Raw genomic sequence first — 13,937 nt, 5'->3', positions numbered from 1 at the left:
ATAGCTCTTACTGCTGCGTCAAACGCAGCATTGGCAGATCTTATAACAGTCTTTTTCTCCTCAAGCCAATTTTGGGCATCAGAAAGAATCCCCTGTGCTTTAGTAAAGGCATCCTGGACACTGCTGATACGCGCATTAGCTTCGTCTGCGAGATGGTTTGTGAATTTCATCAGTGCAGACAGGTAACTATCAGAAAAATCACCATCACCATCTGCGTCTGCAATAAGCTGACCTTTCACTCTCAGTGTTATGTCTTCCAGTTGTGATTGGCTGTGATCCTCAAGCAACAATTGTTTTTCACAAGAAACATCAAGCTGCGCTTTGAAAATTGACCAGATATTGCCTTCGATAAAGAAGTATAAACCCGTTGATGTGATGTAAATATCAGCATGACCTGTCATACCAAGGATCGTCGCTTCGATTCGATATATTATTTCAAATTTTCCATTTGTTTCAAGACTTATTGCCATTCCGAAACCAGCTCCGATGCCCATCCTGATGAACGGACATATTTTTATCACCCCGGTTTTGACAACTCCAATCAACCGAATCGCCTTTTCGTTCTTCATAATATCGAGTCCCGTATTGTAGCTATTGCATGACAACTTTTTATTTCCCGATGAATAAATAAATTCTATTTCCAGACCAAGTAACTGGATACCAAAAAATTTAATTTCGCCATTAAATTTCAATCCGAATCCTTCTTGCTTTTTGAAGACATCTGTTACTTGGTTCATCAATTTGTCTGTTGTATTTGTTATGTGACGCTCAATGTAGTTTATTTCGTTTGAGAATAATTTTTCATATTTATTCGCTGCAAGATGTGTGTTGTTCTTTAAAGATTCAACAAAATTCGTTGTCTGGATTTTTAATGATTCAATTCCATCGTTCCATATGTCGTCAAACCCTTCCAAGACAGTTAAAATTGTTTGTAAATCGGATTTGGGGAAATTCGCCAATACTTGAGCAATATGCTCTAATTTTCCGACCATTTGTTCAGCCATTTCATTGATGTCTTGCAGACACACAACTGATTGATTGGTTAAAATAGACGCGTACTGGAATGCTGATTTTACTGTTAGATTTATGAACGATTCGGTAAAGTTCTTGACATTGAGAACATCCTCTAGTAAATTGATACTATTTTTAGTGCTTGACGTGGGGTCACTGAGTAAGTATGCATGAACTTTTGCATTTACGTCCGCATTTACCAAACTAAGCACGGGTATATCCTTAAAAATGTTTATATCAACCAAAACATTCAGAAAGACACCGGATGGGTTAGCATGTGCTCCACACCAAGTTCTGTTTTCAAGACCTGAAACAATAGTAATAAATAAGAATGCTTGGTCATATTTGACAAATATATTGTCAATGGAGTTTATAGTTGGTCTTTATCATAACCGCCATTATAAAATTAAACTTTCCAATATAATGAACTAACGTTAATAAATAAAAAAATCCTTATACCTCCCAATGATCCATACAAGTCTAGAAGTGCATTGGTGCGTAACAAATTGATGCGCACACTTTTCCCGAACATTTCGAACTCAAAGTGAAGTGCACCTTTTGCAGTAATGTGTGCCCCAAATTGCCATTCCCCCATGAACAAACTCTTAAGAAGCTTTAACAAAGAGAGAAATCAAGATTGACGTAGCATACACTCATGTGAGCGTAAAATCATATCGTCTCATATAAATCAATATAAACCATACCTTTATATCTATAATAATTCTATATTATCAAACAGTGAACGTGCACTAAAGAATTAATAGAATGCATGCATGTTTACTATCGAATACAATAAAATATTCCAAACAACGTATTTTGAATGTTAGATTTTTGCTAAACTGTATGTTTTATGTAACTATGGGTTTACATTGTTCAACGATGGAATTGAAATGAAAGCTTCAGCTTGTCCTTCTATTCGTAATGGACCAAGTTCCATACTTGCAGCGCCTTTCATCCAAATGTTTGCTGATGTATTCACCCTGTAAAAAGCATTTGGTTCTATTTATATCGTTCACAAAATGCATGTATCATAAACTTATCGTTTATATTTTTTGACTTAATTTCACAAATAAACAAAAACGCATACTTACATATATTTGAAAAATGTGTCCTCGCCTCGCCAAACTGTAATATCTGTGGTGTCAACATTAATGTGTTTTGTTAGTGAGAAACCTAAACCAATGGGGCGAATTTTTATCCCGTAATGTGCCAGTGATTGAAACATTGTAACGTCATCCAAAATGTCCCTTGATTCTTCAGGTAAAATCAAGAAAACAGTATTGCCAAAGTCTTGGCAAATGTCAACTATAATGCAGTATTTTCGACCTTGCAAGTGCTCGGGCATCGATATATTTTTTCCATACAATGAAATCTGGAATCCTTTACCAATTTTAAACACCGTGTATAACTTCGCGGCATCCAAAGGTGCTCCTTTGCACTCTCCTTTTTCTATTGCATTCCCGTCTTCGATATCCACGTGAAGATCATTTAGTCCCAGCAAAACACTACCTGATTGACTGAAGGATAACCATGGGGGTAACATATCTTTAATATTGTTAAGGAATGTTTTGGTGAACGAATTTTCTTGCAGAATGTCATAAATATCGCGCGGGGTAATATCAAATGACAAGCATTCGTGTCTTCGTGTTTCCCCTTCTTCGATTCCATTATTTTCCGAAAACTGAAGTGAACCTGTAATTATCTTGTATGTGCTGATATCTATTTGTAAACCCGATACTGACAATGGCATTGCCAGTGCGTTGATCTCCACAAACGCAATTCCGAATGTATATTTAATATTGCTGTTAGTTTTCAGTTTATACCACGTAGATGTTGACGACAGAATTATGTTCAGAGTATTCCCTGTCCCGCATTTATTCATTAAAATAGTTGAGCATCCTCTTGGTAGTAAGCGTCGAACCAGGCCATAACGAGAGAAAATGCTTGGGGAAAGGTTGTCTGAACCTAGTCAAAATACAAACAAACACTCGATATTATTGACCAATTATAGCTATCTTTCTTTACAAATTGAAAACAGTGTTTCGTGCTGTCTTATTTTTGTGCAAATTTGTGAAAGAATATTACCAGAGCATATATATCCATTGCTTTGCAGAGTGGCATTTCCGCTACATGCACAATGGAATGAGCCTTCAGTGTTCACACAAACGTCTTCACATCCACCGTTTAGGTATCCGTCGCATTCATCTATATCTAAAAAAGAACAATATATGTTGCATGATCCGGTTGAAATTCCGCCTAAATTATTTGCAATTGCCACTTTACGTTGTTTCAAATAATAAAGTAGGTATTACGTCCGGAAGCTGAGTTGACTCCCGCGTCTAAGTATTGAAAGGAAGCAGCATTACTCATTCATGTTAACTTTTTACAATTTTCTATGAGTATTTCTTTCACACAGTCTTTTCGGAACTAGTAATGATATAACACAATTCTTATCTAGTACAATATTGTAACGTGACTGCTCGGATCCTTTACGTTCCCAGTAAAAAAACCGGAAGCTTAATGTTTAATTATTCTTATCTGATCACCTAAAATTCGATATAAACTCAATCATTATGAGTATATGTTCATTGAAAAAACGTTCATCAACCACCTCATTACGTCACCAGTGACCGGATATATAACATAACTAGAGCAGGTGAATTTAATTTTTCCAATCGGCTATGATCGACACCTTCCCGCTCTTGCAATCTACATGTACAAATCTTCGGAATAAAGTCAAATATTGCTGTTGCGTTGCCATGGTTACGAGTAAAACTATCGCGCAATTTTATTGGTAGTAAATTTTCCCTCGTAATTATTGTTTATAAAATTGTTCCTCAAAAGTGATCTTAGTCAGGAATGGCATTTGCTGTTTTTTTTATATAAATTACTTCACGTTTGTTTAACCTAAATATAGTTGTATAAGTCTAATGAAACTCCAGAAACAATATCATATGCAAACATTCTTGTAAAAAGCCGCTCTTCTTTTTTGAGGAAAGTGACACAAAGTGTTTATACAATGGAATATGCACAGCACGAAATAAGACACAAATAATCCGTGTTGAATTATTGCAGTCATCGTTTGATGAAAAGCATTGGTTTAATTACCCTTTTCGCAATGTTGACCGTTATATCCTGCTGCACACGAACACGAATACGAATTCATATTATCATCACATCGTCCGCCATTTTGACAAACCACACCAACGCAGTCATCGACATCTGTGGTATACAAAGGCAAGTATAAGAATGTCTAATTTTCTATAGTCAGTTTGTGCAGTGATATAGTACTTTTTCCTAATTATAGCGTCGATTAATTGTCGTTTTTGTAATACAAACGAGTGCCTGAAACATGAGGTTAATGACCTGACCTGTGCAAGAAACATTATCTTTGTCGAGGGCAAATCCCTCACTACATCCACACATGTAACTTCCGGCAGTATTGATGCATTTTTGTGAACAGCGTGATGTCCCCGTCTGGCATTCATTAATATCTACAAACACATTTCAATGTACATTTACATTTTTCAATTAATATAATTGTTTATATTTTCAAGCATCAGGATTGTTTGTGAACAATCTATTTTGAAGTCACAATCAGTTATTGTGCTTACACCAATATATGCGTGTGTGAACACTACTGAACCTTGTTAAATTAAGAAACACGTTGTATTGAATAATGCTCGAAAAATGTCATCTCGTAATTTTCAATAAACATCATAACCGGTGCAATCTTTTTTGTTTGTGTCGAGTTTAAAGCCCGTTGAACATTCGCATATGTAGGAGCCCGGAAGGTTGTGGCAGATATGGGAACAACGTCCATTTGAAACGCTGCATTCATCAACATCTTCAAAACAAAATTAGAATTGTTCATATGTATGCCAAATATGCGATATTAAGTTAATATAGCTTTTTTTACAGAGGACATTCTCTAGAGTTTGCATTTTTAGGAGAAACATATATTGTTTAACGTGAAAGTTTCATATGTATACGTCTTCTCAATAGTTTTCAATGTATACGTATACACATATTGAAACTAAAATACGTGTTTTTAGTAACTACACATCGGTTGAACACATAGATGATAGATTTATGTGCAAAATACATTGGCTCACCTGAACACGTGCGTCGATCTGACTGTAGCTGGAAACCAGGGTCACACGAACAACTGAATGATCCATTGGTGTTGGTACACACGTGTGCGCAATGTGCCGTGCCAGTTAGGCACTCATCAATGTCTAAGAACAAATATGAACTACATTGCACAAAGGGTATCAATGACCTCGCTATATTAACATTTTTACTAGAAGACTGATATGATGTTTTGAGGTTGTTGATTTTCACTGATTACATTGGTTGTTATACCAAGTCCATACAAATGCATTACATTTTGTTTTACATTTTGTTTTAAAATGTTAATTATTACAAAATCGTATGTGTAATTTAAACTGGCGAATCAGATATTGTTTCCCATCTGTACACGTACATAATGTTTTTATATCATTTGGATTTTTCTGCTTTAATAAATGTAATAAACATTGTTGTATCTACTCTTTTTCAGTGATTGCTTTGGGCTAAATAATACATAGTCTATGCACGGACATCGCATGATTATCCGATATTAATAAACATAATAAACATAATAAATAACTATAAATATATATATATATTATGTTAGCGATCGCAAAGTGACCCCTGACTTGCGGACTTGGAGGTCCCAGGACATTATTATTAGATTTCTTTACTCGACACTCATTGAGGGTTTGCCTTCGTGAAAACTGGCCAGCATTCTTATCATATGATCCTAAGATTCCACTAAATTATGTAAAGACACACATTTAATGATGGAAGACACAGTGACCGTAAGCTTTGGCCTTAGATCTTTATATCTTAATATGCTTATTACTTTCTACTTAAGTAATCCCTTTATCAATTTGCTTGGTTGTAGGTCAAATCGTTCTCAAGATATCCTGTTACGAGCCCATGTGGAAATTACCTTTGGCGAGTTTAACTCAAAATCGAAAGGCGTCATTCTGCCCTACGAAGCATTCAAATTTAGATGATCGTAAATCATAACATTATATCGATATCATTAATAAATCTTTATGTTAGCTCATGCAATCTAGACCTTTGTTCTGGTGACCTCGAAATCAAAATCATTCTTCGTTTTCTTCAATGTAATCGCTTAACCACTTTGCATGATCGTAGGTAAAAGCGTTCTCAAAAAGTTCATGTGAAAATACCCTGTCGCTTTGGCATTTGACCTGACGACCTAAAATCATTATGCGTCCTACCTTTCTAAGAAAATTAATCAGTATACCCATTGAAGGATCTTTCGTCAAAGCACTATCAAGATATCATGCAGGAAAGCAATAACCGTGAAAAAGGCCTGTGACATTGACATTTAACTTCTTAAACTGAAAATATATAGGCGTACCTTTTTCCGCACAAGTAAACATGACAGAAAGATGCATGGTTGTTGGACAAAACATTTTCTAGATTGCTACATGTTTCATTTTAGTGTATGATAATGTTGAATATCAAATATAAAATCAATATCCATAGTGTAAATACCTGAGCAAGTTCTTCCGTCCGAGCCAAGCCTATACCCAGCTAGACAAGAGCAGCTGAACGAACCCACGGTGTTAGTGCATATGTGAGTGCATCTTGCAGAACCATCACGGCATTCGTTGATATCTTGATTAACATTGTTAAAATATGTTCGAATGTTTTTTATTTTTTTTTAAATTTTTATTCAATATAAGACATACAACGTATACATGTATATGATCATACAACAAAGTGATACCATGTAACAGCAATAATGTTCAGACATGATGTACAAGATATGCTAATGTATATACTTTTTTGACCTTGTGGTTTACTTTAGATTAAAAAAAAGGGGTAAATATGTTGTTTTTTCTTTGTTTTTTTGTGATAGGTGTTTTTAAAAAAAGAAAAGAAAAGAACAACAGAAGAATAGTTATGAATAAGGATGTTGTATAAGTTGTAAAACATATTATTATATATTGTGCAGCAGTGTTTTAACATTGTTTGGAAAATCTAAAAACATACCTTAATACAGATTACATGCTATTAGATCTCAAGTTATGTTATAGTTATAATTTTGATATTCACACAGCCGTTTTGATAATTCAATTTTTTTTGGCAATATTATCTGAAATGCAATTATATCCAATCGAGACTATCTGATATATGATCAGATGCAAAAGGAGTTTCGCTTTGTTGATATTATGTGAATGTGGTTAGACCCAAAATATTCCTTTCGGTATTATAGGAATACGTATTGAACTGAGTTGCATTTGATAATAACAGTTTGTTTTTACATATAATATTATATAATAATCAGTTATTTATGTTTTTAAATTTTCCCTAATTTTTAAAATTCAAATACTTAGAAAAGACAATGTATCTTCTTAACTTAAGTAATTATTATTTATAAATTGATTGAGTCAAGTAACGTATTCATTGGCAACACAACGAACGACACAAGCAAAACCAATTAAAAATACATAACTGAGCAAAACGAATGTTAATATATTAAAAATGATTTTACAATCAATTGGATTTTCAGACTGGTTTATATACAGCTAGAACCTCACACATGCTAACATTCAATCGAAGAAGAGTATAAAATGTACTACCTATACACGAGTACCCATTCGTATCAAGCAGATAGCCACTGCGACACAAGCACTTGGGAACGCCTCTCTCTGTCAGACAGGTATGCTCACACAGCCCATTCCTATCGCTGCAAGGTGTTCGAACTGAAAGATAGATAAGAACATAAAGCTTCATCACGATAAGTTTATTTTCGGCGACGTTTGAATTTATACTTGATGAAATCGTTCAACTTGAATTTAAAAAAAGTACTCAAAGCAATTGAAACCAATCGAATAAAGATTAATATAATCTTCATATGGGTACTTGTATTTGTTCAGGGTTGATTTAAAAATCATAGCAAAGGCAAACAAACACGTTGATATCAAGCAAAATACGATAACAACCCTACTAAATTAAGATGATTACCTAAAGCTGGATGGTCAAAATACATAAATACGATTGTTTGCTTAGCCTTTTAAGAACTTTTTTTGGTTTGCCTGTAAGATTGTTCGACTTACCACAACCATTATTGTATCCGGCTGATTGGTAAGGGAGATAGCAGGATGTGCATCTTATCCCGTCAGGGCTTCCACCACATTGCTGGTATCCGGGCATACAGTGGGGGATCGAAATGTGCCGACAGTCTGGATTGTATGTAACGAATAAAATGTCTAATATAGTTGTGTTTTGTTCATTTGTTTATGTACACAATAATTCCCAATGTTTTATAGCCTTCGGTTTAATATTTCCGAAAATTATACTTTAAGACGTGACACGATTGAGGCATTGAAACCTTCAATAAATATCATTATGTGTCAACTATGTACCTTATTTTATTATGATTGAGACTTAAACACCTGTTACTACAAAAGTTCGATATAAAAAAGCACGAAGTTAAATGTATTTACGTTAATCTATGTCCAGTGACAGGTTGTATATCCGATTTTGATGTTTACGTTGTTGTTGGTTTTTTCTTTTAAATTCAATAACAAATAATTCAAATATTTTCATAAGGTGCTGAATTTTCACTTAAGCTTTAGAATTGATTGATTTAAAAAAAATATTTTGGGGAAAAATACATAGGAAAGTATTGGCCGGATCTGTGAATAAAGCTAGATATAGCATGCGTGCGTACTTAATATTCATCGTTTTTATATTACAATTCTGTTCGCAGATACTTTGGGCATTTATTTTAAGATCATTGATTAATTATTAACATCATTTCCTTCTATCAGTAACGGTATACGTCGAATTCGGAAATAGCTTCTTATAACATTTATTACATTTAGCGAATGTGAACTTAGTTTAAACAATACTTTCAACAAACTTGTTACACACTTGAACACATCGTTATTGTACTCATTTAGCTTATACATTTAAATTCCATACAAAAATAAACATTACTGTTTCATCAGGGTTTATGTAAACCTGTCTTGTACATTTATGGTTCAAAAACCATACATGAAAAAAAGATAAGTAGACGGAATGCAACCTTCACAACAACTTCCGCTTCTCCAGGCGGAACAGTAACATCTCATGTTGGAGTACGTTCCCGCATTAAAACAAAACTGATTGCATTTTTCTTCATGTTTCTCAGAACCCCAGCCAAACAGCCCCGAATCGCAAGTCTGCTCTCTTTGACCACCAGAACAGCGACGTGTGCAAACACTCCAATCTCCGCAACCACATTCTGGAAATAATAAAATAGCGAGCAAACACATTACGCTATATGTACACACAATGGCAAACTTAGGATAAATGCATGTATATATAAATATTTCAAAATTGTATGGGTTTTATATTCAATCATGCATATTATAAATAATTGCTTATGGAACGGTATTTATGTACACATTTGCACATTATCTTGAAACATATACACGTTTTGCACGAATATGAAGCTGAAAGAAACGTTGTAGTCCATATAAAAATGAACGACATCAATAACAATAATGTGATAGGTTAAGTGTATTCTTATTAGCAAAAATGTCAAGAAATTCGAAGAAAGCTTTTCTCTCGCCAGTCTCTAGATAATGATTTTAGTTACTAAAACATAGAGACAATTACGAAATCAAAGCCTGTAAAACTTTAAAATTGACTTATCTTGCGTCATCATAAATAAGGTGCTGGAATATTTCTCCCAAATAGTAACTGTAACGATGCTATAATTGCCTCGAATTTCTAGTAAATATGTAGATGAAATACATCGTTTGAAATGTTTTTCGTGTGCTTTATTTTCTGTTTAAAATATCCAGTTTTTCTTCTATTTCTTAAGTCTGAGATCAAATTTTTATTCAGCTTCTTTCATTACTTTCTAACCTCATTTTAACAATCAGCATACTTTTATTACGCCATTATTTGACATCTTAACCCATTCTGTTTTTGTTTATTCCTTAATGAGTGTGTTCGTTTATTGAAGTCCATTGCACGACCGTCAGCAATTCAATCTACATTGCGACATGTTTTACACATAAAAAGAGCTTGAAACCAATCGTTATTAATGGATTGATGAAGAAATACGATTGTACTAAATTGTTATAAATAATATTTACACCGAAATGGATAAACCTTGTACATTAACAATAATAAATAAAAGCGATTTATTTCCTTTACTGGATCATGCACAAACATGAAATGAATCCATATGACAGATTCGAAAATACCCATTTAAATCATGTTTGGTTAAAAAAAAGTATACATATACTTAATGAATGGAAGTGAAGTTTTATAATGAATTTTGTATTTTCATTGAATGAATTACATTTTATAAAGTACCACATAAGTAACGTACCTGCAACTGTTGCTATGGAAAGCACGATTAGAACGATGTTGCCGTTCATCTTTGCAAGATAGGCAAACGTCCGATCAGTTTATCAATAAAACTTACTGTGCATTCTATATTGCAACTTTAGTTTATGTTCAGCCAATCACCTCCTTCCGAGATATGGGCTCGTCATATTAGCGTTTAGGTTTTATATACTTGTCGAAAAGTGATCAAAGCTCCAAAGGTATGTCTTTAAAGGGGTTTGTTATGAACTTAAGAAATCATGCTATCGCTGTTTAATGGTTCTTTTTCTTGAATGATTAAAAAACAAATAAAATAAACATGTTGGTGTCGACTGTTTTTGACTTATTAATATAACATATATTTGTTTTAACTTTTGCATCACAATAGTCTATAATGAAATATTACCGCTTTTTAATGGTTGTAATGTGAATATGACAGTTGTAGTTCCAGTCATAAAAGTAAACGTGTATTTCAAATGCACGTGAACAATCACACACTGAAATATTAAATTTGGATCTTAAGTCACTTGCTTTAATTTATTTTAGTTTGTGCTTTAAAGAGAGTTTTATGCTATCGCTTTCAGTGATGTACACACTATTGATGCTACAGTGACGAAACATTACAAACACATAAGCAAACGTGTTAACCTCCATATGTCAAATTCTTCTTCATAAAACCGAAGTAACGGACAATTTGGTGTAAAAAAAGAAGAAATTTTTGTGTCGCACTAGGCTCAAACAATGTTGCTGCTAGACTACTGAAACGTTTAACATCAGTAGAGCAATGTAATGTAATGTAAAATATCCTTCAAATATATTTCAGTATTATCTTATTTGCGATAGTATTTATGTAAAGGTTAATCGAATTAAAAGCGTTCCTTACTTCAGTATGAAGGCGTAATTAGATAACAGTCTCCGTGTTGGCATCTCGTCCTTAACCGTGTATTATATATTACACTGGGTATCGTTTTTTAATGCCAACTCTCATAAATTGAATAAGGATGACAACTATAGATCTACGATGTCAAGCACTTGGTATAATTCAAAATAGAACTTTGTTGGTCAATTTAAAAAAAGCTGGAAGCATTTTTGTTAGAGACTCAATAGTGCAAGCTGAAAAATACAAATCAGAGCATTTGGTTTTAATGTAAAAGCCACACAACTTATTTGGCATAGTCAATTTAAGTATGAATAAGAAACATATTTCATCTATGCCAATTAGAATATATCTTGTGGTTACAAGGTAGAAATCCTTCTTTTTTGTGTATAAAACTTAATAATCGCGTTTGTCGAAATGGACGTATACGTCTTGAAATCCTCCTTTCGGTTTTAAAAGCGGTACCGTTTGAAAAATAATAAATTACTTGCTAAGTAGGCTATATATTTATTTTATCTATGCTAATTAGAACATATCTGGTGGTTGCAAGGTAGAAATCCGTCTTTTTTGCGCTATAAAACTTAAAAATAATCGCGTTTGTCGAAATGGACGTAAACGTATAGAAATACTTCTTTCGGTTTTTCAAATTAAAAAAATAAATAAATTACTTGCTAACTAGAATATAGATTAAATGACAATTTTGCACACTTTCAAATTGCATCGATATGTACTGATTAACGTGTATTTCATTTCATGGTGTGTGGCTTTATGCAGTCAAATACATATTTGTTAATCGACTGTGTGGCTTTATGCAGTCAAATACATATTTGTTAATCGACGCGTATACATGCATTAAAACACAATTGGAAATAACTTCGTTTTTAATAGAATTTACCTTCATAATGAAATTGTTTCACCGCTGCAGGACATTGCACAATTTTTATTTTTTTCATCATTAAATTTGATGTATCATTGTGTTAAAATGGGGATGTGTGAAATATGTCTAAAATCCACATGTTCATCATTGAAAACAATATCATGTAAAATGAACATTGACTTTCAGTCTTTAAGAGTTGTTATTAAAGAGACTATATTTCTCAGACAGTGTGCTACGATTGTAAGTAATTTAAAGTTATTTTTCGGTGAGGATAGTCGAAATGTCAACAAAATAATAAATACATATTTATAAACAAAACTATTATCTCCCATTGAAAATACATCGTATGACTTAAATGGGCCTTTTAACATTATGGTAAATTGACAAAATAAAAAAAATATATTTTTCAGATTCGCAAATTTTCGTTTTAGTTATGATATTTGTGAGGAAACAGTAATACTGAACATTGACCATGCTCTAAAATATCCACTAAACGCATCTTTTTACGATATAAAAACCTGAAAATTATGAAGCGTTGTAACGCGAAACGATTGAATAATTTGGAGAGTTCTGTTGTTGTCGTTAAATTTTGTGAAACTTTGAGGATTGCTTATATAAAGTATAAAATACGTCCCTCATTGTATGATGGCCGAATGGTCTAAGCGGTAGACTTTTACACCAGGACTCCAACTGGGGCCAGTGGTTCAAGTTGAGGACTACCTTTATTTTTATTTTCTATACTTGTTTTTTTTTTACTGGAGCTTTTTAGATCTCGTGTTTACATTTATCCATGTAAAGCATTTAATGGCAAACTTCAACTCATGCCAAAATCTGTGAAAAGGCCCCTTTAACATCCTTAGCTTAAACATAGCCATGATAAATGAAAGGCTCGGATAGCCTGCTATGCTATTCGTTTTGTTTTTGTATCTGAATAGAAACTTCACCAAAGTACTGAAATTGACAACAACACAATACTTAAAAGAACAATAATTTTAATGCATTTAGAATATTATATATAATTTGTTACTTTCACGCAATACAGTTAAATAATGAAATCAATTTAAACAATAACAAAAAAACTATACGATAGGGCTATATATTTAAAAAAAAAACACTATGGGTTATGAAAAACAAAATAGTAAATACAGTAAATCTGATATGCAGTAAAAATGAACATCGTTCATTTTGTTTATAGAATATCTCAGATTTCTAAGATAATTCTCCCTATAAACACCAAATCTCTGTCACCCAAGAGTATCGAATGTGGTGATTTAGAGCAGGTCAATCAGGAAGTTAAAAAAAAAGAATAAATCCGTGCGACAACCGCTTTGATGATAACAAGGTCAAGATTTGCTGTATCGACATTTATGAAGAAGCGTCACTTATTGCGACGTCACAGCTATTTTCGTTAGACCTATCAAACTGACTCTATGTATTGACAAAACCCTCGTTTGTAGATAAAACTAAACAAGGAACATAGATAAACATATACATAATCATCGAGAAACCAGCGTTATATGTGGCACATCTTAAATTGAAGTTTAATCTCCAAAATCAATTTTAAATGATGGCTCATGTCTTCCTTCTTTCATACTTTTTATCATTTTTTGTATTTTTAAATATTTAACTGGTACACGAATGAGGTATTTGTGACCTTAGTCATAATCTTTTTCACAATGACGTTTTTGTAAAATAAACAGGAAGTATCTGCGATGAAAAAACATTTATCGTCAAGATATTCCAATCTTCGTTTAAGCCATC

General features: G+C 33.1%; 1 protein-coding gene across 1 annotated transcript in view; it reads right to left on the bottom strand.

Moving 5' to 3' along the window:
- LOC127872819 (uncharacterized) overlaps window positions 1-10,568 on the bottom strand; it is a 16,237-nt gene extending 5,669 nt beyond the window's left edge. Inside the window, exons 1-14 of the mRNA XM_052416235.1 lie at window positions 10,427-10,568; window positions 9,128-9,325; window positions 8,154-8,279; window positions 7,677-7,799; window positions 6,586-6,708; window positions 5,127-5,249; window positions 4,736-4,858; window positions 4,383-4,505; window positions 4,120-4,233; window positions 3,097-3,222; window positions 2,103-2,976; window positions 1,880-1,991; window positions 1,471-1,624; window positions 1-1,318 (exon numbers count right to left, since the gene is read on the bottom strand). The exon at window positions 1-1,318 is cut by the window's left edge and continues 1,868 nt beyond it. Of these exons, the coding sequence (XP_052272195.1) occupies window positions 1-1,318; window positions 1,471-1,624; window positions 1,880-1,991; window positions 2,103-2,976; window positions 3,097-3,222; window positions 4,120-4,233; window positions 4,383-4,505; window positions 4,736-4,858; window positions 5,127-5,249; window positions 6,586-6,708; window positions 7,677-7,799; window positions 8,154-8,279; window positions 9,128-9,325; window positions 10,427-10,475 (3,686 nt within the window). The 5' untranslated portion in view covers window positions 10,476-10,568. The remainder of the gene's footprint in view (window positions 1,319-1,470; window positions 1,625-1,879; window positions 1,992-2,102; window positions 2,977-3,096; window positions 3,223-4,119; window positions 4,234-4,382; window positions 4,506-4,735; window positions 4,859-5,126; window positions 5,250-6,585; window positions 6,709-7,676; window positions 7,800-8,153; window positions 8,280-9,127; window positions 9,326-10,426) is intronic.
- Between the last annotated feature and the right edge of the window lie 3,369 nt (window positions 10,569-13,937).

This window comes from Dreissena polymorpha, chromosome 3 (genome assembly GCF_020536995.1).
Source record: "Dreissena polymorpha isolate Duluth1 chromosome 3, UMN_Dpol_1.0, whole genome shotgun sequence".
Classification (NCBI taxonomy): domain Eukaryota; kingdom Metazoa; phylum Mollusca; class Bivalvia; order Myida; family Dreissenidae; genus Dreissena; species Dreissena polymorpha.
This window is presented reverse-complemented; position numbering and strand designations above follow the sequence as displayed.